The 26,763-nt window shown below is 37.9% G+C and overlaps 1 protein-coding gene across 1 annotated transcript in view; it reads left to right on the forward strand.

The window, feature by feature from the left end:
• The window catches only part of LOC107708338 (guanine nucleotide exchange factor VAV2-like), a 228,774-nt gene extending 204,044 nt beyond the window's left edge, over nt 1–24,730 (forward strand). Inside the window, exons 5-23 of the mRNA XM_016512531.1 lie at nt 1,876–1,981; nt 2,129–2,143; nt 4,393–4,491; nt 6,550–6,618; nt 6,926–7,026; nt 13,924–14,023; nt 16,505–16,600; nt 17,353–17,421; nt 17,626–17,712; nt 19,941–20,026; nt 20,133–20,265; nt 20,670–20,684; nt 21,700–21,809; nt 21,900–22,001; nt 23,282–23,370; nt 23,483–23,496; nt 23,724–23,745; nt 24,039–24,166; nt 24,620–24,730. Of these exons, the coding sequence (XP_016368017.1) occupies nt 1,876–1,981; nt 2,129–2,143; nt 4,393–4,491; nt 6,550–6,618; nt 6,926–7,026; nt 13,924–14,023; nt 16,505–16,600; nt 17,353–17,421; nt 17,626–17,712; nt 19,941–20,026; nt 20,133–20,265; nt 20,670–20,684; nt 21,700–21,809; nt 21,900–22,001; nt 23,282–23,370; nt 23,483–23,496; nt 23,724–23,745; nt 24,039–24,166; nt 24,620–24,730 (1,552 nt within the window). The remainder of the gene's footprint in view (nt 1–1,875; nt 1,982–2,128; nt 2,144–4,392; nt 4,492–6,549; nt 6,619–6,925; nt 7,027–13,923; nt 14,024–16,504; nt 16,601–17,352; nt 17,422–17,625; nt 17,713–19,940; nt 20,027–20,132; nt 20,266–20,669; nt 20,685–21,699; nt 21,810–21,899; nt 22,002–23,281; nt 23,371–23,482; nt 23,497–23,723; nt 23,746–24,038; nt 24,167–24,619) is intronic.
• The last annotated feature ends 2,033 nt before the right edge of the window (nt 24,731–26,763 follow it).

Raw genomic sequence — 26,763 nt, forward strand, 5'->3', positions numbered from 1 at the left:
TAAATGTTAAACAAATCACTTGTTAAATATCTTTGCAGAAAAGATGCATAAACTACAAGTACATATTGTACAAACTTGTCTTATACATATTATGTGTTCAGAAATAATACGAGGAAAATGCTTTTAAAAATTTTCAAAAGTCACGGTAATTCAAATTCAAAATGACTGAAGGTATAACACCAGTTGACTATCATTAACTATAAATGGTCTGTAAAAACAACAGCAGCTTTCAGCCTGTCACCATGATGCAAACATGAAATATCAGATATACAGTAGTAGTTCTTTACAGGTTTTTTATTCGATTGCGCTGCTTTTCCATTGTTTTTTCTGTGTAAACATGGATGTGTTTGACTTTTGCGCTCGCGTCTCTTGCAGTGTCTCATGCGTGAAATGCCTTTTTAAAAACACTGCGCTCAAGTTAAAAGAAGTTCACTCCCATCTTCTTGCATGTTTTACCTATTCCACTGCCCGTGTCGCATCTTTGCCAACACAAGAGCGCATTCTGTGTGAATGGCGCTTAGCCTATATTAATGGTCCTTCACAGAGCGCATCACACGTGAGCGGATAATCACGTGCGCCGACATGCGGTTGGATCATTAGTTTCTCTTTACTGTTATCACCGGCATATTGTCAAAGTGTCTAATTCTAACATTTGGTAATATTTCTATTCAAAATCGCGATTCCTTGATTTCTAAAAAATAAAATCGTGGCAAAACAATAAATTCGAATTAATCGAAAAAAATCGGGAAAATCGTCCAGCCCTATCTGCTAGATGTATATGCAAATATAAAGCAAATGTTTAGTTTATCATCACTTGTTTTGGAAGGGAGGGCTGAAAGAAGGATGGAACGATGCGTTTGTATGTCTGTTCTCCATGAGCCGATGAGGCAGTGAGCTAATCTCCTGGGCAGACGTTTGATTCAAGCCGAATTAGCTTTTCACACTTGTTTTAGCCTGCAATTGGACACATCAGCAGAAGTGAGGAAGGAACTTGTTGCTGTCTGGTTGCAAAGCTGTCTGGTGTGTGTGTGTTTGAGATAGTGAGGTCTTCTTTTAGGGAGGGATGGATGACTGATTTGATTGTTGCTGTGAGACACAGCTGGGACCAGGACACCTTCTGTGATGGCAACCCGCTTTATTTCGCTCTTTACTTTTCTCCCCTGAGAGAACAACGGCAGAGTGTGCAATGATGAATGGCATCGCTGCGGTTTCAGGGCTCTTTCAGTGTCTTGTAAACACATACACAAGCTAATCATGGCCGCAAACTGTATATGAGGATGCTGACTATGTCCCAGGTATTTCATAATGCTGTCTCAGTCGATACTTTGCAAACTGTCCTAACCAGGAGCGAAGTGATAAATCAATATGATCTTTTTCATATTAATCTGATTTTGTCTTTGGACATTTTGTCGGTTGCTCTCCATTTTTGACGCATAGTGCTGGATATTTTATTGCTATATTTTGTCTCAGTGTTTTGCATCAAATGATGACAAAAAGGTGACTGCAGACCTGGTACTTTGCAAATAAGACTGTTTTATGTGAAAAACTGTAATATTTTTCACAATATAATATATTAAACTGTAATATTGTGAAATATTATTACAAGTTAAAATAATGGTGTACATTTATATAATGGTGTTTTATTTCCATAATGGCAAAGCTGTAACATTATTCATGCATGTAATATTATAAATGTCTTTATGGTCAGTTTTGATAAATTTAGTTTGTCCTTACAGTGTGTCTTTGACTAATCATTTAATCGCATAAAAAATATATAATAATAATAATAATAAAAAATAAAAACTTACTGAGCTCAAACTTTTGAACAGTAGTGTACTTCCAGTCACAGAAAATTATTTTCTTTTTCTTGCACAGTGAGCATGATGTGGGAGAGGATGACATATATGACTGCGTCCCCTGCGAGGACGATGGGGACGACATCTACGAGGACATCATCAAGGTGGAGGTTAGACAGCCCATGGTGAGTGAGACACCATACGGACAACGCTCATTGGTGCGTGTGTGAGAGAGGATATAGATGGATTTTTTTTCCTTTCATTTTCCCTCGGCTGTGCGTGAGTTCACTTGCTCTGCTCACATTTGCTGCTTTGCCTCCTTAATGCTGCAGATAAGATACATGCAGGTAAGTGTCACGCTGAACCGCACATGATTCTCTTATGCTCCTTCAGTGGTCCTCTTTCCTTTCCTTAAAATGTGTGTCGACACAAGCCCTCGAACCCTTTATGCATATATGAAGAACTTGCTGAGCGGGTCTAGAGTCTCACTCTTATTGACAGTTCATTGAATTTCCACAATTTTATTTATTAAAGGAATAGGTGACCCAAAAATAGATAAATATATACAATATTTTATCAATGAATATTTTACCCTCAGATGTTTTAATAAATGTTTACGCTGCTATTTTCCGTGCAGTGAAAGCACATGATGACCAGGGACCTAAAAGACCTTGATAACACCTAAAATCTTATTTGTGCATGTTCATTTTTAAACTTGCCAATTGAAGATATTTCACGCCAGACCATTGTTTTGCATATGTTTTGTAAGTTATCAGGACAGACCAGTTTGCATATGCAGAAACATGGGGTCCCATTTCTAAAATGCACATTTGATCGGATTTGATCCTGAATACCATCGATTCTATCCTACATGAAAAGTGAGGAACAAATCTGCATTTATGAAAGCAGAAGCTGACATGAAAATGTTCTTATGTGTACACCAACTGTAGAGCATGTGTACAAATGTTTCGACTCCCATATACCAATAATTCAGTTAATTCAACATTGTTTATGAAAATAAACTTGCAATATGCTTATAACTTTTTGGAGCTTTACAGCATGTGGTCTCTGCTTTCTAAAACAAGTTTGAAAACTCACTAGCATTACACCAAAAACAAATGATTATGCTTAATGTTTGATTAGGTCTATTAGATCTCTTTATATGTTAATTTTATGGAAAGCAGCAGTGTGAACATTCTGCAAAACATCTGCCTTTGTGTTCCACGGATGAAAGAAAGGCATGAGGGTGAGAAAACAACATCAGACTTTATTTTTTGATGAACAATTATTTTTAATATTTGGGGTATTTTATACTTTTTAATATTTGGGATGTACTGCATTTATTATCCATTAAGTTACATCATATTTTTTCATCATATTTAAATCCACTGTGCAAAATAAATAAAAATGCTAGCAGTTATTTTATGGCAGGAGCGTCTTCCTTTTGCTAGAAATGAGAAAGGAGGGGAGGCTGACTCTGTGCTAATGTCCGTCTGAGTTTAAAGTGTGTGCTGTCACACCGAGTGAGCTAATGTTAAGTTATTTTTAACCCACAAGGGAGGAAATCCCTCCTGCAGACTGAGAAAATGGTTGGATCCCGCCTTCATAGAGATACACACACGCACAATCTGTATCATCAGACAGATGCTACAACAAGGGCACATTAGATTCTCAGTGGGACAAATACAGCCACTCAAATGAGGGAGAGAAAGAAACATGTCAGAGACCAAGACAGAGGTGTTTCTAAACTGCTGTTGTTTCGCATATTATATCTTCTTGATCTTCTATACGTCAGACAATTTCCAGATTTACCACAATAGCCACTGGAGTTTCACAGTGCCCCATTATTCAGTGAAAGTCACAGATGTATTTGCCTTTCCCAATCCTGGCTGCTTTCAGTGTTGCTAGGCGGACCTTTGGAAGGATTTTTTCCCTCTTTTTTTGTCCATCTTGCTCTCTAACGAAACAATTGTTTGTGATCTTGAATTTCTCTGGATGTGGGCAGGTTTGCTTTGGCCTTGTGCACCGCCAGGCCCAGATGTTTAATTGTGTGTTGTGATGTTCATTGCAGCTCTCGCCTTCAGCTGGCGTGCACCTTCCCCCGGCTCCAGCGTTATCGCCACTTTCTTAAACAAGCTTGCAAACCCGCTCGCATTACACCAAGAGCCAGTGATTACTCTTAATCAAATGCATCATGTTCTATTAGATCATTTTCTGTTGTTATTGTTTTGTGAATTGACCTCATTTAGTTACTCAACCCTCATCAAAACCACATTTATGGCTTCCCTACAGTTGTTCATTGTGCTTTAGACTTGGACATGGATGTTGTTTTGAATGAATGAAAGACTGAATTCTTGCTTGAACCTCAGCGTTTTAACCTACAGTCCTTGTCAACGTTGCCCTTGAGGTTTTGTTGTGAAATACTCACTGTCCACCTCTGTCTTTTACTGTAGTGTGCTTTGGCCATCCTGATTGTGACCTGAATTCCCTTAAATTACAGTTCGGTACCTTGTACAGGTGTTTAAAGGTGCTGAGCTGGCATTCTGCAGAACGATACCAACATGGTTTGTGTGTCTTTTTCTTCTTCCCATAACAGAAAATGGGCATGACGGAAGATGATAAGAGAAACTGCTGCTTGGTGGAGATTCAGGAGACAGAGGCAAAGTACTACAAGACACTGGAGGACATTGAGAAGGTGAGTGGAGAGCATAGAAAGATTTAGAGCTGGAGAGAGTGGAAATGAAGGCCTGGAATTGGGTCAAGGTCTTGATAGGGTTCTCTGCGGATAGTGCGGTAACTCAAAATAGATGGAGGGAGAGGACAAAAGATGAAAACTGAGCTCTAGGTGACAAGTGTTCTTAAGTGGCTTGTTGAATTATTCTAATACCTTAAAGTCAACTTGAAAATTAAACTGAACTTTCCATTTACTTTCATAATACAGTGCGTGCATAATTATTAGGCAAGTTGATATTCTGATATTTTTTTTCCAAGCACATTTTACCAATTCCAAACCACATTAATCTTAATAACTACTATTAATTTTGTATTTAATCATTTATAATTGATATATAATTGTAAATGAAGGCTGGAAGTAAAAAAAACTCGGTTACACTGTATTTCGATAGTCCACTTTAGACATTCTATTAACTATAAGTAACTTTGTAACTACATGTCAACTACATGTCAACTAATTCTCATTAATTTGCAACTACATGTCTACTAACTCTCAGAGTAGACTGTTAGGGTAGGTTTAGGGTTAGTAGAATGTTGACAAAGAAAGTGTTAGAAGATATAAAGCAGACCGTCTACTAATACTCTACTAACTGCTAGTTGACATGTAGTTGCAAAGTTACTTACTGTTAATAGAATGTCTAAAGTGGACTATCGAAATAAAGTGTTACCAAAAACTCATATTATAAATCGCATAATTATTAAGCAGGTTTTCTTTTACAGATAAAATGAGCCAAAAAAGAGATTTAACTCAGACTGAAAGTAAAAAATGATTAAATGCCCATGAGAGAGATGTAATACTAATGCAATACTAGAATTTGCAACGTTAAGGCATGACCATTGGACAGTGAAATGCTTATTGGGTCAGAAAAAAAACAGTGGAGAAGAAAAGATGCATGTTAACTGCAAAGGAATGAAGAATTAAGGTGAAGAATTAGGTGTGAAACAATTGGGAACCATTTAGTCTCCAGCACAATGAGCAATGGGCAACCTAGCTGGAGTCTCCAGAAGTTCTCAGGTTCTCAGAGACTTTTCTTGGGTAAAAAATCCTAAAAAAAATTATCCTCTCTTAATAAGGATACCATCCTGAAGTGTTGTGAAATACATGAAGACTGATTTTTTAATTTTTTATATGCTTTATGACAGATAAGTTGAGAGTAACTCTTGAAGGACCAGCATCATATCCTCTTGTACCACTCTTTTAAGAATTTATCTTCCAGAATCTGGTAGTAAGTTTTGGGAGTTCATTTTTAGTCCATCTCCTATCCTGAAAAGTCTGTCTTGCAGAGATGGAATAAAAATGAACTCCTTTGCCTACAGCAAAAAAGTACTTCCTTTGCCTACAGACAGGGCAGAAATGCCATGCACTGTCCACAAAGTGAGAAATCGTGTCCATTTTGTAAATCAGTACAGTTGGTACGAGATTGAATCTCACCCTGGAGCTATTGCATGCACTCATGCTTGTATGTACAAATCGTACAAACTTGAATGTGTGATGTTTTCTTCTGCCCTGTTTCCAATTGTGCTGTCACATACTACAGTACACACAGAATTTGAAGCGTGACAAAATAAGCCAGTGTACTGTTATTAGAGGTGATGAATCCCTCTCAAAACAGTGAGAGGTCATGCAGATTTCATATTCCAGACAGAGGCTTTGTTTACTGATTATCACTTGATTCATTTCTTCCTAATTAAGCCAAACGTGTCAGTGTTGCTCTGAAATCCCTTTCTGCTTTGCAACTGAAACAAATAGATGCATTTGCCAGGATTTCTCTGGGTTTATTATCTTTAAACAGCCTGCCCGCAGCCATGCTAGACAAATAGTATTTGACTTTTGTTTGTCAAAGACAATTACCAAACCACAACAAGGTGTAAGCAGTCTTATTACCTGTGTTTGATTGTATACTTTGACTTTGAGTAAATTTAATAAATGAATTTACTTACATGTGCCATTTCTGGAATTCAGTTCTGATTTTTCTGCTAAATATTATAGGACATTTATGGGATTTTCTTGTCTTTTTAGAATTATATGATCCCCCTAAAGCAAGTGTTAACACAGCAGGATATGGAGGCCATATTTGTGAATTTAGAGGTGAGTGATCATTTACTGTATACATTTACCATATTTTTGTAGTATTTTGTAGTAACTTAAATGTTGACTTTACTGATTATTATGTACGTGTTGCCTTTAAAAAAAAAAGTGAGTTTCATTTTTTTTAAAGATATGTGTTAAGATATACATGTCTTAAAACAATTTAAACGTTTACATTTTGGCAACGCAGACAGATGGGCAAAAGCTTGTGTCTGACAGCAAATTAATCATTCTGATAGGGCAAAAGTATGGTACAACAAATGGATAAATAATGCTGGGCTGACAATTCTTGGCAATTCTTATACAGGACATCATCAAGGTCCATTTTGCTCTGTTGAGGGCCATTGACCTGACCATGGTGAGCGGGGGCAATGGCTTGGGAAAGATCTTTCTGGACTTCAAGGAGAGGTCAGTACCTTGATGGAGTATTTTGGTTTATCACTGTCAGTACTGTTATAACATCTCTCCCTTTTGTCAACACCTTAAGCTTCTGTTGAGCTGAAATGACCTCAAGTGAAGGAGGCAAATTCTTGCTGTTGTCGCCCACCCTAAGAAAATCCATCACACCAGCAGGGCCTGACTGCAGCAGCCCAGCTATTTTAAAATAAATCCTCGTCAGAGCCCACAACCCAGAGGGCTTAGAAAGAAAATAGACCTGTCTGCGAGAGTCTGCTACTTTAGAGCTGAACGCTTCCTGTTTTGAGTGCTCTTTTCTGTCTCCTGTAGCTGCTGTATCAAAAATCAATAACCAGATAATAGAGAATGTTTTAGCTACTTTATCCACAATGGATGACAGATACCCAGGGGCTCTAGTAAAATCATAACACCGTTTCATCTACCAAAGGATTTAGCCAGCTGCCATACAGTCTCTTTCTTTTTACAGGTCATTTTTTACATTTGTCTTTCTAAAAACTATCATAAAAGAGCATGACCTTAAAGTAATAGTTTACACAAAAATGAAAATTATGTCATTTACACACCATTGAACCCCACTGACTTTTACTGAAGAAAAAAATAATTGAGACACTTTTCAAAATATCTTCTTTTGTGTATGCCTTTAATACTGCACTCTTATTTACACAGCGGACAATATTAAGATGCAGAGGAGTCAGTCATATTCTCTCTGAAGTTAGAATGAGAGCGGCTGTACCCGGTGTATTCCAGGTCACTGGTCTGGGACCGCTGCTGATTCAGCTCAGTAATGTGCAATTTCCCTGCAGTTCCCTTTGGATTGAGAAACACTGAGGCCTGACTAAGTGACAGGCCCTGTAACAGTCAGCTTATTCTAGTAATGCTACACTGCATTAAACTCTGTGTTATCAGGCATTACTGAGACTCTCTAAATCCATATTTCTGTGTAAGAGTTCTGCTCTTGCTGTGCTCAGCACAATTGCTGTTTTTTATCCCAACTGGGACCTACTTAATAAAACCAAGTAGGTGTAACACAAAATTATGACCTCACTGCAATTAGAGTGTATGCGTCCTCAGAGATGAGAACTTTGGTCTAGTGTTCTGGTTTATTAAGCAGCCAGATGACCTTGCAGTAATATCTTAGGAATTAACGTTGCTGCAATTCTTGGATCATGATCTCCAGGGGCGCAGTGTTATCAGACACCAGGGTTATAAAAATCGTCTTTGTTATACTTGCAGATTTTGAGGAAGTCAATGTTCTAGACTTGGAGCAACTTTACTTCAGTGGACATTTTTGAGCTTTTTAATATCACAAAAATGATTTTAGACTTGCATCAGATGTAATTCAAGTCTGATATTAGTGTATATCTATGATTTGAAGTGGACATGGGATGAAAGTAAAGATAGTAAACTCTAAATATTAATGGGATTAGCACAAAATGAATAAATCAACTTTAATGATCATCATTGGCAGCTAGCTGGCTTAGTTCAGCATCATGTGGCAGACAGCAAGCTTCCAAAATGTCCTTGTATTTGAACTATTGTTCACTTAAAAATTAAAATTCTGTCATCTTTTATTCATCATCATGTGGTGAGCATCTTGTATGAGACATAATTCAAAATATGTGTTCCAAAAAAAAGTATTTGTGTTCCTCAGAAAAAAATGAGATGATGCAAACATGTTTGGAATGATATAAGGGTGATTTGAGTAATGTAAATGATGAGAACATTTTAATGTTTGGCTCAGCTATTGCTTTAAGGGTACTAAGTGTGGTTTGTTTCTAATTTTCAGTTTTTCTAATAGTCAAATCTGTCATTATTTGCTTTTATATCAATAACTTGCATTGCTTTAATGTGCAAGATACTTAGTGTTGATTTCGTGTTGACTTTAAAGTCCTCAGAATGCCCTTTATAGAAGCCACTTGTTCTAATGCACATTAAAGACTTTGTTTCTCTTTTATCTTCCTCTCTGCTGTAGACATCTAATTTAACCTCCGCTTGAGTGCTTCCATAGATATCTTATCTCTCGGGTGGGTAAATGACTTTTCCCAATGAGAATTACAGTATAGGCTCTTGCGAGAGGAACTGAGACTTTGTTCTGCATCAGATTCATTGAATACAGCAGCTGCGGGGAGCATTTGCATTCTCACAGGGAGAGGCTGATCTCTACATTACTGTGATGTAGGTAATGATAATCACAGGTTCGTTTTCAGTAATGACTGCACGCTCTGACGAAAATCTCTCTCAAAATGTTCTGTAAGATCTAAATGTTTTCTTTAAACTCCCATTAACTGAAGCAAACCCACTCAGAATGTTTATATGCTATTTACAGTTGTTTAAGTTGGTGACAGGGATTGATGGCTTCCAAAAAAAAGCACGGAAAAGAATAGAGATTGAAGAGACAGCCCTATTGTTTCCATTTGTCAGTTTGCATAGGTAATTGGCCCATTACAAGGCTTTCCTCGAGCCCAGCGGGCAGCATCACGCAGAGTCGGCGTGACAGCACCGCCTCTCTCGCCCGCACTCTTTTGTTTATGTAATTCTGAGCCTGTCACCTCATTGAGCCAGTCTTCCGTGGGTGCTCGCACTAACATGCACTTTGGCACGACATTACAGTGGTGCGGCCCTGTTCTGACACACATGGCCATTTCTCTATGTCTTATCACTGGACATTCTTTCTTTCTGCTTGATTTTATTTCTTACTCTCCTCACCTCTTTGCCTGTCTATATTGCGCATCACCATCAATAATTTTATCTCCTGCTCACTTACTCTCAGTTCTCTTTGAATTAGCTAATTCTCAGTCTCAAAATATGGTTGACACTTTGCAGGAAATGGCAGTCTAATAAGAAAAATAAAAAAAATATTTGTGCAAGAGAGAGAGTGTGGCTTTTATAAAAGTTTTTGCCTCACAATGATATCTGACAGGATATATTTACATTTGGTGACATTAAGCATTAAATAACGTATTTTTGGCAAATTATTCATTTCATTAAAGCAGGGCTGCGTCATTCGCCTTTGCAATTTTTCATCTGATTGGCATGTTTCTGTTTTTCATTATGGGATGCACAGTCCCTCTCCCTTTCCTTTCAACAAAGAGAGAAATGGCCAAGGGATTTGGCCGTTGTGCGGCTGCTATCTTCCACACCTCCATCCATTGCTCCAAAAGCCCAGCTGCCTTTAATTAATTTTGTTATCTCCACTTGTAAGTCCCTGTGACCTTTTGCAGCGCTGCGTTCCATAGAATGAAATAATTGAGAAGCTTTTCAGAAGCTGTTGACACTGTGAAGGGCATATTGAATAGTGAAAATACCATCTTATTTTTTAAAAAAATTATCAAGCTGCTTTCTAAGATGCCACCTCGAGAATGCAAAGCAAATCACAGCTTTTAAATGGTCACAGAGGTCGTTAAAGTCTCAAATGGGATTTTTTTTGGAGTGTTATTTACAAACTAATTTATGTAATACTGCCGGATTGAGCTCAGAGTTGCTGAGGAACATTATTAGTTGGTTTGCGTTAAGATTGAGCCACTATTCACTTCGTGCGGTCTGTGTTAGAGTGAAGGTGAGGGGTCTTCAATGCCTCATGTCAGAGACTATTACTTCTCTCACCGACCTGTCACTTCCACTTTGCTTTGCGTTTTCCTCGCTGGCCTGGGTCTTTTCCAGTGGACAGATAGAAGCTGGAAGGAGAGTGTCTATACCAAATTGTATTTTCTGTGAAATAGCATGCATGACAGCTTTGCCATAATGAGAAAGTTGGTGCGGCGGGTGATTGCACCGGAAGAGAGTTGAATTCAAAGAGCATGTGTTTACACGGCAATGGCACAGGCTTTCACCCTGGGGAATATTCACACTTAAGAAACCCAGGGCTTTTTCTCTCTCTCTTTTCTTCTCGATCACATCCCACCCTCATAGTCTGAAGTGCCAAAAGAGGAGGAAACCAGGATGAACTTTTAGAGAAGAGCCTGAATAGCCTTGACTGTTTTGCCATTGCAGTTGTCAAGATGTTGCATGTCTAAGGTTGGCTGGCATCATAAAGCCAACGAGACAGTGGCAACACACATTGCAACATTTCTTTTCATTTCAACACCTTTCTCTTACAACTCTGATGCCTTTGGGGAGGTGGAGGCCAAGTGTTTAGCACTCCAAGCTGGATCAGTCAACAGAATTGTCTTCATAAAGAGCACATTCCTTGAGGCTGCACTGCTTAATGTGTGTTGCTTCTGGTTGTTAACATGTTTCACTTCTACTCCGGTTGCATTTAAACACACATAATTAATGGGTCATTAAAGAGTGATCTCCGTTGCACACTAATGTATGTCTTGAGTACAACCCTGAATGAAAGAGCATTTGCAGCCTTCCTAATCAAATCTGTTCAATGGATGTGTACACCACACTTCACAACATTATTTCTAGTGCTTGTAAGTTTTTTTTTCATTGTTAATGTGATGCTAGCCAATTTACTACCATTAGATGCTTAGCACAGATGGACAAAGCATGGTCTGAGTGCACGCATGAAAGAACATCTGTTTGAGCACCATGAATGGATAACGGAGATGGAAGGGAAAAATCATAGCTATCCATAAACCTTTCAAGTACACACTCTTAAAAATAAAGGTGCTTTGCGATGCCATAGAAGAACCTTTTTGTCTAAATGGTTCACAAAAGGTTCTTTGTGGCAAAAGAAGGTTCTTCAGATTATAAAAAGGTAAGAAAGAGATGGTTCTTTAAAGAATTTTTGACTGAATGGTTCTTTGTGGAACCAAAAATGGTTCTTCTATGGCATCGCTTGAAGAACCTTTTGAAGCACCTTTATTTTTAAGAGTGCAGGTAGGCGCAAATGAAAGCTCGATTTGGTATTTGTGCTCTGTTTTCTTCTCACACACTCAAAGCACACACAGAGGGCCTCATCTCATACAGCATACAAACACCCAGTTGAGTTCTCTTTCACATCTTCTTGCACTTGAATGGACAGATACACACAAAATTATATCAAAATGCCCGTCTCTCCGAGTATCCTTGTAAGTGTAATCAGTTATGTCTTAAGTGAACATGCACAACTGAGGAAAAAAAATAGATGTGTGTCACGATATTGAATTAGTGCACTCAGTCTAAAAGTGACAGCAGCCTAATAACCTGCTGCTGTCTGTCATTAATGTTAAGACAGAGAGAAAATCATTCACTGCTCCTGATTGAAGAACTGTTGTAGATTTAACAAAGATTCATATTTAATTTATACAGTGAGGGCTATGCAGTGTTATTGTACATTACAGTTTCTGTATCTGAATACTGCTGTTAGAAGTACCTTTTTTTTGGTCATCCAAAACATTTTTGTGATTTGTTGCATCCCTAGTAAAAACAGTAATATTGTAGAACATTATTACAATTTACTATTTTCTGTTTTAAAATACTTTTGTTATGGCAGCTTTTTTAAAGATTTTTTTTAATTAGTAAAAAGTTAAACAAAAAGTAAAACAATATGACATTTTTTACAATGTAATTTAAAATGTAAAAGTTTGATGCATATAATACCTTTTAAAGCCGTATAAAGACACTTATGTGAAGATTCTCGTTCCATTATTCTTGCATTGTTTCAAGTGTCCTACATAAAGCACCCTCTCCCTCGCAGTCCATTTTACGAGGCACCTGAAACATTTAATGTGGAAATTGCCTTGTAAAGAAGACCTTCATGTTCAATTATGCCTGTGACATCTGTTATTACAGCTAATTCCCGACACCTGCTCCCGCATTTTCAATATGCTGTTGAATGTGCGTTTTGGCTCATAATTGAGTGGGGCCGCCATTAATCTTCATCAGTCTATTTCCATGAGGAACCAAGCTGCCTCTCTTGTTCCAGATTAGCCTTTAATCAGGCCTGCTTAGTCCAAGGGCACAGAGGCCTAGACATTGAGCAGAGCAGCAGGGGAACACCCTTTTCAGCTCAAGACTACAGTTTCAGTTAGTTTCGCACTCCTTACAGTAGCAGATCTTAACGGGTGGCTTGCATGTCAACATGTAGAGAGGTGACACTTGGAGGCTGAATTGCTGACCATCAAGAAGATTGTAACACTTCAGAGACCACACTTAATGAGCTGGATTTGACTTGATCCTCATCCTTTGATTCATTCGACCTCATCCAGATGTATTTTGCCTTAGAGGATAATCCAGTTCGGATTTAGATAAAAATGTATCTTGCTTTGATCTGACCACTTTTCTTCCAGATTTCATCTTTTTTCTTTGGGGTTCTATAGGATTGCAGGCAATTTCATTCTTCTGATCAAGGATAACTAAGTAATGAGTATATATTATAAAGTGAAATTGGCTTAACCAAGAACACAGTTAAGAGGCAGGCAAGCTGAGAGCATCCAAGGGTTTGAGCTTGCCAACTGTGCCAGTGTCCTACTTAAATCAGAGGCAGAAATCTGTGCCACACATGGGGCCATCATCTAGACGAGATGACTTTGAGCTGCTTCCAGAATGTGCTGATCACTATCAGGAGTCCATTGTGAAATCTAATAAATGTGTCTTGATGTTCTCAGGGGCCCAAATGAACTTGTACACAATCCAGAATCCACAAAATGCTTCACTCAGATTAATTAGATGAAGAGAGCACAGCAGATGTAGCTCTATAATGAAATTATGTAACACTAACTATCTGTTCATCACATGTAGCACAGATTTTTTTTTCTTTTAATGGTTTCAAAGATTCAGGTAAAACTGAAAATAAACCCAAAGATAAAAATTCTGTAATTTTTGTCTTAGTTACTGACCAAACCCAAATTACAGTACATCTGTTGTTTTCTATATAATGAAACTATTCCTTTTATATGTTGAGCCTGAGTATTGAATGTCATTGCAAAGTCTTGGTATCAATCTTTGATCTTTCTTTTGTAGACTGCTGATCTACGGCCAGTACTGCAGCCATATGGAGAACGCTCAGAAGACACTGGATGAGCTGATTGCCACACGAGAAGATGTCAAGTGTAAAGTGGAGGTATGCTCTTAACATTTTTCTTGTACATTCCTAAAGTGTCGGTGGCATATTGATGTTTCAGGTATGCAGTGTCGTACATATACACGAGCAGTCAACAGTTTGAAATAATTAAGATATTTTAAAATTTTGTTGAAAGAAGTCCCTTATGCTCACCAAGGCTGCATTTATTTGATGAAAACACATTAAAACAGTTATATTGTGAAATATTATTACAAATTAATATAATTGTTTTCCATTATAATATATTTATGATGTAATTTCTGTCCATTCTATTTCTGTGCTGGCAAAGATGAATTTTCAGCAGCCATTACTCTTTACAATTGTCAGTTTGTTAACTTTCTTTTAATCAAATAATAATAAAAAAAAAAAAAAAAAATGAGTCAATGTGAACTGAATCGATCTAATTTGAAAAAAAAATAATAATAATTCAAGCATGTTTTTGTGAACTGGATCAATTCCTTGAAATAATCTGACTCAAAGAACAATATGTTCATTAAACGAACATCATTATTGCTCTCATGGTTTCAGTCTGTTCCTCACACAAAGCTATATTGTGGCATGGAGAAGACTTGGAATGAGTTGATTAGTTGAGGAGTCAAATTGGCAACTTTTATGATTCTGTTTTCTGTTTTTTAAATTTGAAAGCTGAGGACACATTTATTGTTTTTGAAGTAAAGAAAAAAAAAAACAGCAATCAGGGCATTATTTGGTTTTACTTTTGTGTTCTAAGGCAGTCGTGTGCATTTGAAATATGAGGGTGATGTAATTTTTTTTCTCTTTAAGTGAATTAATAATGCTCAAAATCTACTAAACAACATGCAGGTCTCACTCTCTGACTAAAACTGTACTTCTCATCAGGGACACCGCCTCAAAGAGACTCTTTTAACAGCTCTTTCTCCCAGAGACCGCTCCAGTGGTCAGCCCCAGCACAGCGTTCCCTCTCAGCAGACTGCTGTTGACAGTTTTGGGGCATGAACTAATTTTGCTCTACTAATGCTGCTCAGGATGCAAAGACTACAGTGCTGTTTTTGTTAGGGATGCACCGAATGTTCGGCAACCGAAATTATTCGGCTGAAAATAGCAAGAAAAGCTCTATAAGGCTGAATAAGTGAAAAGACAGAATAAATTGTACCGAACAGTGACGTGACGCGGTCAAATAGAGGCACACGCTAATGCAGCAACATGACGGCAGTGTGGAAACATTTAAAGCTGTCCGAGAAAGACGCAAAAATCATTACAAGCACCGACAGCGAGAGACTGTTAAGTACTGCATCGCATGTCTTCGATGAGAAGAGGCAATTGGCAAAATGGGGGGAAAAACTTGAAAAACCGTGTTCGGTATTCGGCCTTCGGCCCAGTGTTTCATTTTGTTCGGCTTCGGCCAAGAATTTTCATTTCGGTGCATCCCTAGTTTTTGTGCCTGCCAGTCTGCGGCAGTGTGTCTTACTTTAATGACTCCAAAAATAAAGACTGGCGAGAGAAGCCATTATTTCCACATGGGATTAGAGGAGATTACAGATGAAATCACAGCAACTGAAATTCTAGACATGCTTGTTGACAAATTCACATAATTATCGTCCTGTTATCTCACACACAAGAATGGCTCTGTAATCGGGTTCAGTCCATACAGTGCGTGGTTATGAAACCTCTTGGAAAGAGACGAGTGGCTCTTGTAGTGGATTAGTCAGAGATCCTTCATAAGGAGGGACGTGGAGTCACTAATAGTCATAGAGATGATGAACCTCTTCCTCAGACTACTCTGAATGTCAAGCGTGACATTTGAGTAGTCTGTCCTCCTTGCTTACTTGTCATTTGAGAACAGGGAGGATAAAAATTAAGAGATTAACACATTAAGTGACGACCACAAATCGTGCGGAGGAAAAGATAACGTCTGTTTATATACAGTATACAGTTTATACACTTTAGACAAAATGAAATCAATTTTTGATTTAAAAAAATTACTATATTACTATTTACCTAATAAATGTTTCTGGTCTTATTGTGTGTGATTAGGAACAATCAAAGCCTGTTTCCATCTCAGAGTTGAAAAAAGATAATTGTGTTTAAAATATGAAATAAAGTCACATTGTGAGATACAGGGACCCAGTTATGAAGCTGAAGTTGTGAGATATAAATTCACAATTTTTTGTTTATGTATGTATTTATTTAGGGTGGAAAGGGATTTCTATAGTACACACTATTCCAAAGAAAAACGTTTTCATAATCACTAATACAAATTTGGAGAAAAATATCACTAACCAATAATATCATAAATCCAGTCAAATCTTAATGGATAAAATCAAGTCTTGCCTTTTATTATTTAATAATTTTTCATCTTACAAAATATGTCACATTCCAGAAAGCCTTGTCATCTTTAACATCTTTAACAATTATGTCTTTTTAAATTCCACTTTGTTTTTATTTGTTCTGAGATTTTCCTTTTAAAAACTGCTGACCTGTTGAAATAATCTTCCTCCACAGGAGTGTACCATGAAGGTCCAGGAGGGGAAATTTAAACTGCAGGATCTCCTGGTGGTCCCTATGCAGAGGGTCCTCAAATACCACCTTCTGCTTAAGGTGAGAGCCACCATCAGCATTACTATGAGCTCATTAAGCAACCTGTTCAACTTCCATTTATTCCAATTTAAAGTTTGAAAGCAGCAGAACAGCAGTACCTTGCGAACCCCAAAACCCTATAAAACATTCACATCGCTTTATCTCATCCAACAAGACCCATGTGGCTCTCCACTCTGCTCAGCCACTGCTAATAGAGATCATGTATAAAACAGGACGCCCTGCATGATACAAACCATCATTAATTCACAACACACATTAATAATGTATATGGAGAGAAAGACTGTGACGTGTGACAGACGGCCAGGATACAGCGGAGAGGGAAGTGAGCATTGGGAGGTGGATACAGTGACACTGTTTAAATCAGCCATGCTTAAATCATATTATCCGCAGCCCATTTCATACACTCAAACCAAGGGAGTGTTGCTGTGTAGCCTGTGTGTGAGTTGGCGTGTGCTTGTTCTTAAAAAGTTTGCTAAATCTAACTAGACCTCCTTCTTTTAGGGACATCCACATTTGATGTCCTCAGTTAAAAAATAAAAAATTGTATGCTTTTTAGAATTATAATTACATGCATTCAATCAAGCATTTCACATGGTATAAATATATATAATTTATTTTGTGTGTGTGTGTGTGTGTACATATATGCACACCATTTAAATAATGTCTTTTAGAGTGAAATACCACCATAAACAGGCACAAGTCTTGTGTCAGGCTAAGTATGCGTGACTTATCATTATGTTGTCTGTCCACAGGAGTTAGTAAGTCACTCTATGGACCGCCCGGAGAGACAGCAGCTTAAAGAGGCACTAGAAGCCATGCAGGTTTGAACTCTTTTTATGACCATCATATACACATAATAGCCTAATAGAGTATTTGATGTCAATAGTTGGGTTGTATTATAATTATGCCTAGCATAATGTTTATTGTGCAGTGATCTCTGGGACTTTTTATTTTGGGGGATGAGTGGCTTGGATTTTTCATCTGAGTGTTTTGCCTTTGTCTGTCTGTCTGTCTTGTCTTTGAAGGACCTGGCAATGTACATCAATGAGGTGAAGAGAGACAATGAAACCCTGAAGAAAATAAGTGAATTTCAGAGCTCAATAGAAAATCTTGTAAGTGTTCATGAAGTTGTGCGATACACTGGCATGATCTGATAAATGCAGAAAGAGGTCATACTTTAAAGGTCATTAATAATTATTATGTCCCTGTTTGTTAGAAAGATATTTGCCTGTACGTAAAATTATAAAGCAAAGATATCATTCATATTCAGTGGCCTACCTGTTTCTGTTGAGGTACCTATGTAATTTTCAATGCAGAGAACATGGAATCAGTATTTAAGCATTTTGGTATTGACTCGACACTAATTCATGGTGGCTTCACGAAAAGCTTCTATGAGGATTGCAAAAATATAGTTGGTCCCCTCTACTGTGTCAATTGAAAGACTTATGATGTCTGAGAATGTGCACATTTCAGCATTCTGGCCAATTCCTCTTTATCCCCAAACATTTAGTTTTTTACAAACCTCCACCTGCCCCCCGTCTGTCACTTCTGTTCAGTAAAATAAATCCTGAAAGCCTCCAGGCCACGAGCACTGGCAGGATGTATTTAGGATTGTGTTTAAAAGGGAATGAAATCAGTGTATCCTCTCCCGGTAGCTAATGTAGGAGTTAGTGTATCAGCCCTGGTTTATTTATGTGAGGGTCTGTGGTGCAGATGACGCCCGTGGCTAAACATCAATGAGCCAATGAGGCATGCCACTTATGGACAAAAGACATTCACTGTGGACTTTGCCTTTAATAGCTCCTAATATAGCAGCAACTGTAGCATAATAGTCTATATATACAGTTTGCATGTATGTACAGTTGTATGTATGTACCTTTTATTTGACAGTAGCATCAAAGAAAATTGCATAAAGTCATCTTCTGTTTATACAGTGTTGTTTTCTCCCATTTTAAAGAAACAGTTGATACATAAACTTATTTATGTTAAATAAATATTACAGAAATGTTATAAACAATAACAAAATACAACAACAGTATGGAGCTGTATGGAGATATTTTGCAATAAAGAACTCTTTTGATTATTTTTTCACACAAACAAATGATCAGAAAACAACACTGACATGCAAGACAAAAAAATTCTAAACCAAAACCTTTAATGTGCTTGGAAAAAAAGCTTTTAAACCAAGACAGTTTTTTAGTGAAAAACGTCTCAGGTTACTTATGTAACCATGGTTCCCTGAGTAGGGAACGAGACACTGCGTCCTCTAGGGGTCGCTATGGGGAACGCCTCGTCGTGACCCGTGTCTGAAGCATACATTGAAAAAACACCAACTCGTTGGCCGGCGACAGCCATGACGTCACTACCGGTGCGACTATAGTATAAATAAGCGCCGGGAGCTACACATCATTCACTTCTTCGTCTGAAGCTTGCATCCGCAGCATGGCAAGAAACCTAGAGGACACAGTGTCTCGTTCCCTACTCAGGGAACCATGGTTACATAAGTAACCTAAGACGTTTTCACCAACTTCATATTTCAATTTGACTAAGCTTAAATTTCAAGGCAGCATTAAGTTGTAAAAGGTTTTTTTTTTAACAGTGAGTCTAATCCATTTAAGCTTGATTTTTGCCCAGAGCCGGCCCAAGGCATAAGTGAACTAAGGGGCTGCTTAGGGCCCCGTGGCCACCAGGGGGCCCCCAAGAGTACATGAAATGGCTTGATTTTTTTCGGAGTGTCTATTTACACTAAGTGCAAATAGCCCGCCTTGTTGGCAGAGTCTATTTACACGAACTCCGCCCACCAACGTGTGATTCGGCTAGTGAACATTACACAAAAGACAGCCAACAGTCATCAAATGATGTGTGCTCCCGGCGCCTATTTATACTATAGTCGCACCGGTAGTGACGTCATGGCTCTCGCCGGCCAACGAGTTGGTGTTTTTTCAATGTATGCTTCAGACACGGGTCACGACGAGGCGTTCCCCATAGCGACCCCTAGAGGACGCAGTTCGAAGTTCCCATGAAAGGGAACCAAGCTTTGAGGAAAATAATGATTGGTTTTGCTTGCAGAATTTTTCTTGGGATGCACAATAAAGACAAAAAATGAACTCCCTATAACTATCCATATTTTTGCAATTCCATTTGACTCATTTAAATTTAACTTATATTTACCTGTAAAATTTTTGTAAATTATTTACCTGTAAAAACATATTGCATACAGGGACAAGTGACACTTAAATGTATGTCACAAAGTAATGTATAGAATTCCTCAAGCCTTTATGCCAGTATAAATGTTTTAACTGTGTTTGTGTTTGCGTGTGTGTGATTGTGTCATTCACAGCAGGTGAAGTTAGAGGAATACGGCAGGCCGAAGATAGATGGAGAGCTTAAAGTGTGCTCTATAGTTAACCGAACCAAACAAGACAGGTACGACTGCACATTTATTATGTTTTCATATGCAACAAAAAATGGCCTTTGACATCTTCTGCTACAAACAGATTGTGTTATCTTTTTTTCTGTTTTCTGTACCTAGGTACATCTTCCTATTTGATAAAGTTGTTATTGTTTGCAAGAGGAAAGGCTATAACTACGAGTTAAAAGAGATCATCGAACTTCACCTCTACAAGATGTCCGATGACCCTATGAATAACCGTGACATGAAAAAGGTGAGAGGCCTTTGATCCGCCAGCCATCGGGCTTGTTTCAGAATAAATATACCTGATTATATTGCTTCTTTCAAATTGATTCAGTCAATGATCTTTATGTATTGCGTGTTAACGGTGCAAAGGCAAATGGGACAATCTGATCGTTTGCTTGGTGAACAGCACAGATGGATTGCGTTCATTATACGTTTGTCCTTGAGTGTTAAAGCATGATGCTCATAATTTCAACCAATCAGAGATGATGCACTGCTCTCTTCGGTGCTCTAGCATGTGTATGTAAATGCAGAGAAGCCAATGCATTCTCCATGAATCTAACAATCAGGAATTTTTGCATGTATATGAGAATGCATGTGTAACTGGGTGTCTCTCTCTCTGTCTCGCCTTCAATCTCTTTGCATGCCCACCAGTCGAGTGGAAAAATGGTAAGCTGAATGCTCATGTTCTCTAAGCATTGAGGTGCTGTGATTGTGCCTTTCACTGATCTGTTTTCTGTCATCTCAAGAGTTCCACAGCAGCTTTACACTGCCAGAATGGAATCATCATGTTTACAAATTGACGATTTAAGATTTTCCAAAGATGTTCTGTAGAATCCACTGAGATGTGACATGTTTTTTTACTTGACAGGGCATGTTAAAGGGTTAGTTCACCCAAAAATGAAAATTGTCATAATTTACTCATCCTCACGCTAATCCAAACCTGTATGAATTTCTTTCTTTTGTTGAACACAAAAGAAGATATTTTGAAGAATGTTGCCAGTAGCCATTGACTTGCATAGAATTTTTGTCCTTACTATGGCTGCATTCTTCAAAATATCCTCTTTTTTGTGTTCAGCAGAAGAAAGAAACTCATACAGGTTTGGAACAACTTGAAAAGAGAATTTTCATTTTTGGGTGACCTATCCCTCTAAAGACCCTATGTCCAAGTCAAATTAGAGTTTTGTGACTTTTAGTCCACATCCGTTAGCTTTGAGGGTCTATGTTAGTGTAGCATTGACAAAATTAAATTCACATTTAGCAAATATACAATACCACGGAAAAGTTTGGGGTAAAAAGTTTTTTGATCCAAATAAATGCTTTCTAGAAATGAGAATGATCATCTGACTAATGCTGTAGACTAGCATTTAGTAAATTGTTGTTGGCAGCATGACGTAGCTAAAACCTTTTGGCAATTTTCAAAAAGTGGGGACAAGACAAATGCCCCATCCTGTTTCAATAGAAAACATGTCAAGTGAATTCATGTGGCCTTTTGAAAAGCAGTATTTGTAGCATGCGATGCAATGGAAAGGCCAAAGACACGTATACATAGACTAAATTAACAATTAAAAAACAGTGTAAATGGTTATGTGAAAAACCCCTAATGCATTTTCAATCCTGCTGCATTCTGTCTATTTCTGTCCACCTCCCCTTCCTCAATCAACCATCTTCTCTCCACCCATAGTGGTCCTATGGCTTCTACCTGATCCATCTGCAGGGGAAACAGGGCTTCCAGTTTTTCTGCAAGACAGAAGACACCAAGCGCAAGTGGATGGAGCAGTTTGAGATGGCCATGTATGTTAGAACCGCATCACTGTCAGAATTACACAGTACTTTGAGTTTTTGATTGCCATATAACATTGATTTGATTATTAATCCACACAGGTCAAACATCAAACCCGAAAGAGCCACTGCCAACCAGCACAACTTCCAAATGCACACGTTTGAAAAGAACACCAACTGCAGAGCCTGTAAAATGCTGCTGAGGTGAGGGCTCACACACACAGATGCCACTTCTCTCCGAAATTACAGAGGCAGCGCAATAGACTGAGACAGGCTTCATTCCATGTTACTAGGCTACTGGTCTGACCTCTATTACATGAACTGCTTCACTGATTGGCTGTATTGACTCGTGTGAAATCATAGTGCACTGACCTAAATTTGCCACTCTGCAGCACAGGTCAGTGTGCACAATGGCTGCTAATTATAACGGCTCTGCATTTCAATCTGTGTGCAAACTGGCCTGGGATTAGTTTGGATGTTGAATGTTGCCGCTGAGTTGTGCTGACATACAGAGTCACATGGGGTGATTGTTGTGGTTGTATTAATGCATGATAGGTTGGCTTCCAAAGCCAAGCATCACTGTTATAGTAGCTCATGCCTAGAATCTGAACAAGCCTCTAAATAATGAGCACACCCTTAGTGCTGTGGACATTATTGATGCCTGAAATTGTGTGGCTTGTTGAATTGTAAGCAATTAAATGCATGATTTTGGATCAACGTATGGCAAAAAAAAAAGTATAGGCATGCATTAAAGTCAGGACCAGAATATAATAGTCTTTAGATGCTGTGCACATTACAATTGGTTTTCAAATACAGTACCATCTTTAGGACTGACTGTCCGTACTATCAAGTGATCAAATCTGTTTCAGGCAGTGTTATCAATATCTAATGTATCTGTTATAATAATGATGTTAAGTGTAAGCGCAAAGCCAACAGTCTTCTTTAGAAAACAGCTTGGAGTCGGCATTGACCAAGAGGATGTAAAACTGGAAATTCTGGATGTGTTCTAAATCTCTGACTCATTCACTATACACTACATAGAGAATGTCACAGTTCACTATATGAAAGACTAAGTGAAAATTAGTAAATGAGTCAAAACAGGCATGTAAACATCAGCATTGTCTGAACATAGACATACAGCAAAAAACAGAGACTTGGCGGAGGGCTCTTTTGATATGGACCAGCTAGCAATAACCCCAAAACACCTTAGCAACGCTTAGCTTAGCTATGCGTTGGCAACTGCTTACTGTACAACACCATAGCAACATAGTGCGGAGTTATGCATGGGCAAGCATCATTCAAAACCATAACGAAATCTAGTTGTTTGGATGAATTTGAACTTCAGTAGGACCTCAGGAAATGAAGACATATTGTCATATTATATTGTCATTTTTCATTGGTCATTGCCCTACAGTAGCCTTATGACCCAGACAATTTATCATCAGCATGTGTCTCTCACTCTCCTTCTATCATTCTTTCTTTAGGGGTATTTTCTACCAGGGATACTACTGTTCACATTGTGGGACCGGCGCCCATAAGGAGTGTCTGGAGGTCATTACCATCTGCAAAATAAGTGAGTCTTTAACAGAAGGCTGCTTCTCAAAGAACCACATGTACATTACATCTGCCCTAATTAAAGAGGTCAAACCACTGACCATGCTCTCTCTCTTTCATTATTATTTCAGGTCCTCATGATTCGGTGAGTTTTTAGTGCCCTGTACTAATAAACTTCCATCTCTCAGATAAACTAATAATCCTCTCTCATTGACTTGAACCATACTTGACTTCTTGATTTAATCTTAAAGTTTGTCGTCAACTTTGAAAAACACTTTAGGGATGTCTTAAATGATGCCTGATCTGCTTATATAAAAACTATGTTACACTTTAAAGTGCATTAAATCATAAATTCCCCTCTGTCTTTGACAGGAGCCAGGGCTTCCACAATCAGGTAAAAATATAAAATGTGATTTTTGTCTCCGTCTTCTGTGATCCTAATGTGGTTGTGTCAATATGAAAAATTTAGATACTGCACACAGCTTCAGGCTGTTAAACTGAAATGAACCACATTCAGAGCACATGCGTTAAAGAAATTATACATCAGCTATCTGCTGCCATCTGGTGTATAGTTAACGCATGCAGAAAACGCAGAGTGTGGGTGTGTTCTAAGAATATGAATTATAAGCGTCCATGTACTTTATTCTTTGCACAGTTATAAGCTTTTTTCCCTAATGTGTTCTTAAGGTCCAAAGATGGTGGCCATAAGAAATTACCATGGTACCCCTGCCCCACCAGGCAAGATGCCTCTCTGCTTTCAGACAGGCGAAGTCATTGAGCTCCTGAAGGGAGATCCAGACACATCATGGTGGGAGGTATGATATTATAAAATGATCATTTACCATGTTTACATAGAAAACCTGTTCGGTGGTGCAAAATTGGACCCTTTCCATGTGCCATATGATCGTAAAAGTAGCTGTGGTGAGTAAATTAAATGGAGTAATTGGTCAGTTGGCCCATTTTAGAAATAATAGCATGGTTTTAAATGGTTGAAATTGCAATCCATAAACAGCAGTCACTCTCTGATGTATCACAATCACAAGTTATATTAGAGATACAACCGAATCAGAAATACAGTTCCGTAACAGGTAAGAGATATTTATGACCAGTAAATTTCTTCAGTTTTTTTTTTTTACATGCCATTAACAGGTTACCTTTGAACTCTGGTCATACTTAATTGTGTAGTATAACCAGATGTCTTGGTTTTGGGGGCTTGCTTTTCTTACTTCATTAATCTTTACCTTTCAATCGTTGCATTTTCGTCTCAGGGCAAACTCATCCAAACCCAAAAGACTGGCTTCTTCCCCAGTTCCAGTGTGAAACCATGTCTAGACCCAAAGGTACAGGTTCATAAAAGTAAATTCAAATCTTTTTTTTAAAATTATTCCTATCATAAAAATAAATTACATTTTGAAAAACATTGAAATAGAATCAGTTATTTTAAATATTAATGCTATTTCACAATTTTTTTTTTAACCTTTATTTTAATAAATGCAGCCTTGGTGAGCATAAGTGACTGTAAAAAAATATTTTAAAAACCTTACTGACCAAACTTCTGAACAGTAATGAATTTGTGTATAAATCAAAATCTAAAAAGAGTGGTAATGTCATTTGAATATGTGAATATTAATTTGTGATTGAACTTGCATTTGTTTTTGTTTTTGTCTGTCTATAGCCATATGCTGCACAGCTGTGTAAGGCTAATTTAGCTCTGATGTTGCATTTCACTTACACAGAACCACAGCCTAATCTAAACCCATCTAAAACTATAACTTTTTTCCTTGCAAACACTGGTATTTCTTCTAGAAATGCAGTTTCACAATATGTTGATAAAGATGAAAACATCTGGAACATCAAAGTGCTGTAAGTAACTTTAGATATGTTTCTTTGTTACAGGAGCTTGTGGAGTATTATCAGAGTCATTCACTGAAAGAGAGCTTTAAGCTGTTGGACACGACATTACGGTACCCTTACAAATCTAGGGAACGCTCAAGTTCTCGCACCAATACCCGTTCACCAGGTAAACATTTGCTGCCATAATCCTCTGCAGCTTTTTATCACTCTCTTTCTTCCGCTCCCTTTCCCTCTCCCTTTTTTAATTTATACTCTTCTGCTTTCTTGCTTTTTCTGGCACACATTTTTTTTTATTGAGCCCCCACCAGTCTGGCCAGCAGCCTTCCACAGTCTTTGGACACGCTCTGGAAGTCTGAACAAACAAACCCTGCCAGCTGGTCCCGCCCTCACATTCTGTATGCCCCGCCTCCTGGTATTTCAAATGTCAGTCATCTTAGGCTTGGTTGTCAAGGATCCACCCACTCTGGCTGAGGCTGGGGCCTGACTGAGACTTCTGGCTCCCGCGGCCAAGTTTTGCTCAGCCAGCTGAATAGGTTCCAATAAACAGATGCTTCGTTAGATGTATTATAAATGATGTGCCTTTGTTCGTTTTCCAGTCAAGCTTAACTGGTGTTCACTGATATTTTTATGCAAGTGCGTAAAGACAATGTCTATTTGCGAAGGGCTGAGAATATGCCTTGAAGATCCCCATATGCAACATGAGAGCTGCTTAAAGGAGCCATTCACCCAAATTTTGTCATTCACTCGCACTGATGTTGTTTCAAACCCATGTGACTTACTTTTTCCATTGAACGGAAAAGGACACTGAATGTTCACTGTTTCATACAATGAAAGTAAATGAAGGCTGATACACATACACTAACGTTCAAAAGTTTGGGAACGGCAATATTTTTTTTAAACGTTTTTGAAGTCTCTTTTGCTCATCAAGGCTGCATTTATTTAATCAAATATACTTTAATACTGTGAAATAGCATTACAATTTAAAATAACTATACTATTTTTTATTTATTTTTAAATGTAATTTATTTCTGATGCAAAGCTGAATCTTCAGCACCATTACTCCGATCTTCAGTGTCACATGATCCTTCAGAAATCATTCTAGTATGCTGATCTGCTACTCAAAAAATGTCGTCTTATCATAAATGTTGAAAACAGTTGTGCTGTTTAATATTTTTGTGGAACCAGTGATACAAATTTTCCAGAAAATTTTTTTTTTTGATTAATTAAAAGTACAAAAGAACAAAATTTATTTAAAATATACAAGTCTTTAATGATACTTGTGATCAATTTAATGTCCTTGCTAAATAAATGTATTAATCTCTGTAGAAAAAAAACGTACTAACCCCAACCTTCTGAAAGGTAGTGTGTAGTTTACCTAAAGTCCATTTTTTCCTGTTGAAAAAATTTGTGTTGATTGTGAATGTCAGAATTCTAGTTACTTTTTCACAGAACACAGATACTCTCTCACACACACACACACACACACACACATACAAACACCTTGCTGACTCTGAAACCATGTCCTTGAACCTTTTTTTTTTTACCCTGTAATTCTGTT

Source organism: Sinocyclocheilus rhinocerous, unplaced genomic scaffold (assembly GCF_001515625.1).
Source record: "Sinocyclocheilus rhinocerous isolate Xijiao unplaced genomic scaffold, SAMN03320098_v1.1 scaffold1136, whole genome shotgun sequence".
Classification (NCBI taxonomy): Eukaryota; Metazoa; Chordata; class Actinopteri; order Cypriniformes; family Cyprinidae; genus Sinocyclocheilus; species Sinocyclocheilus rhinocerous.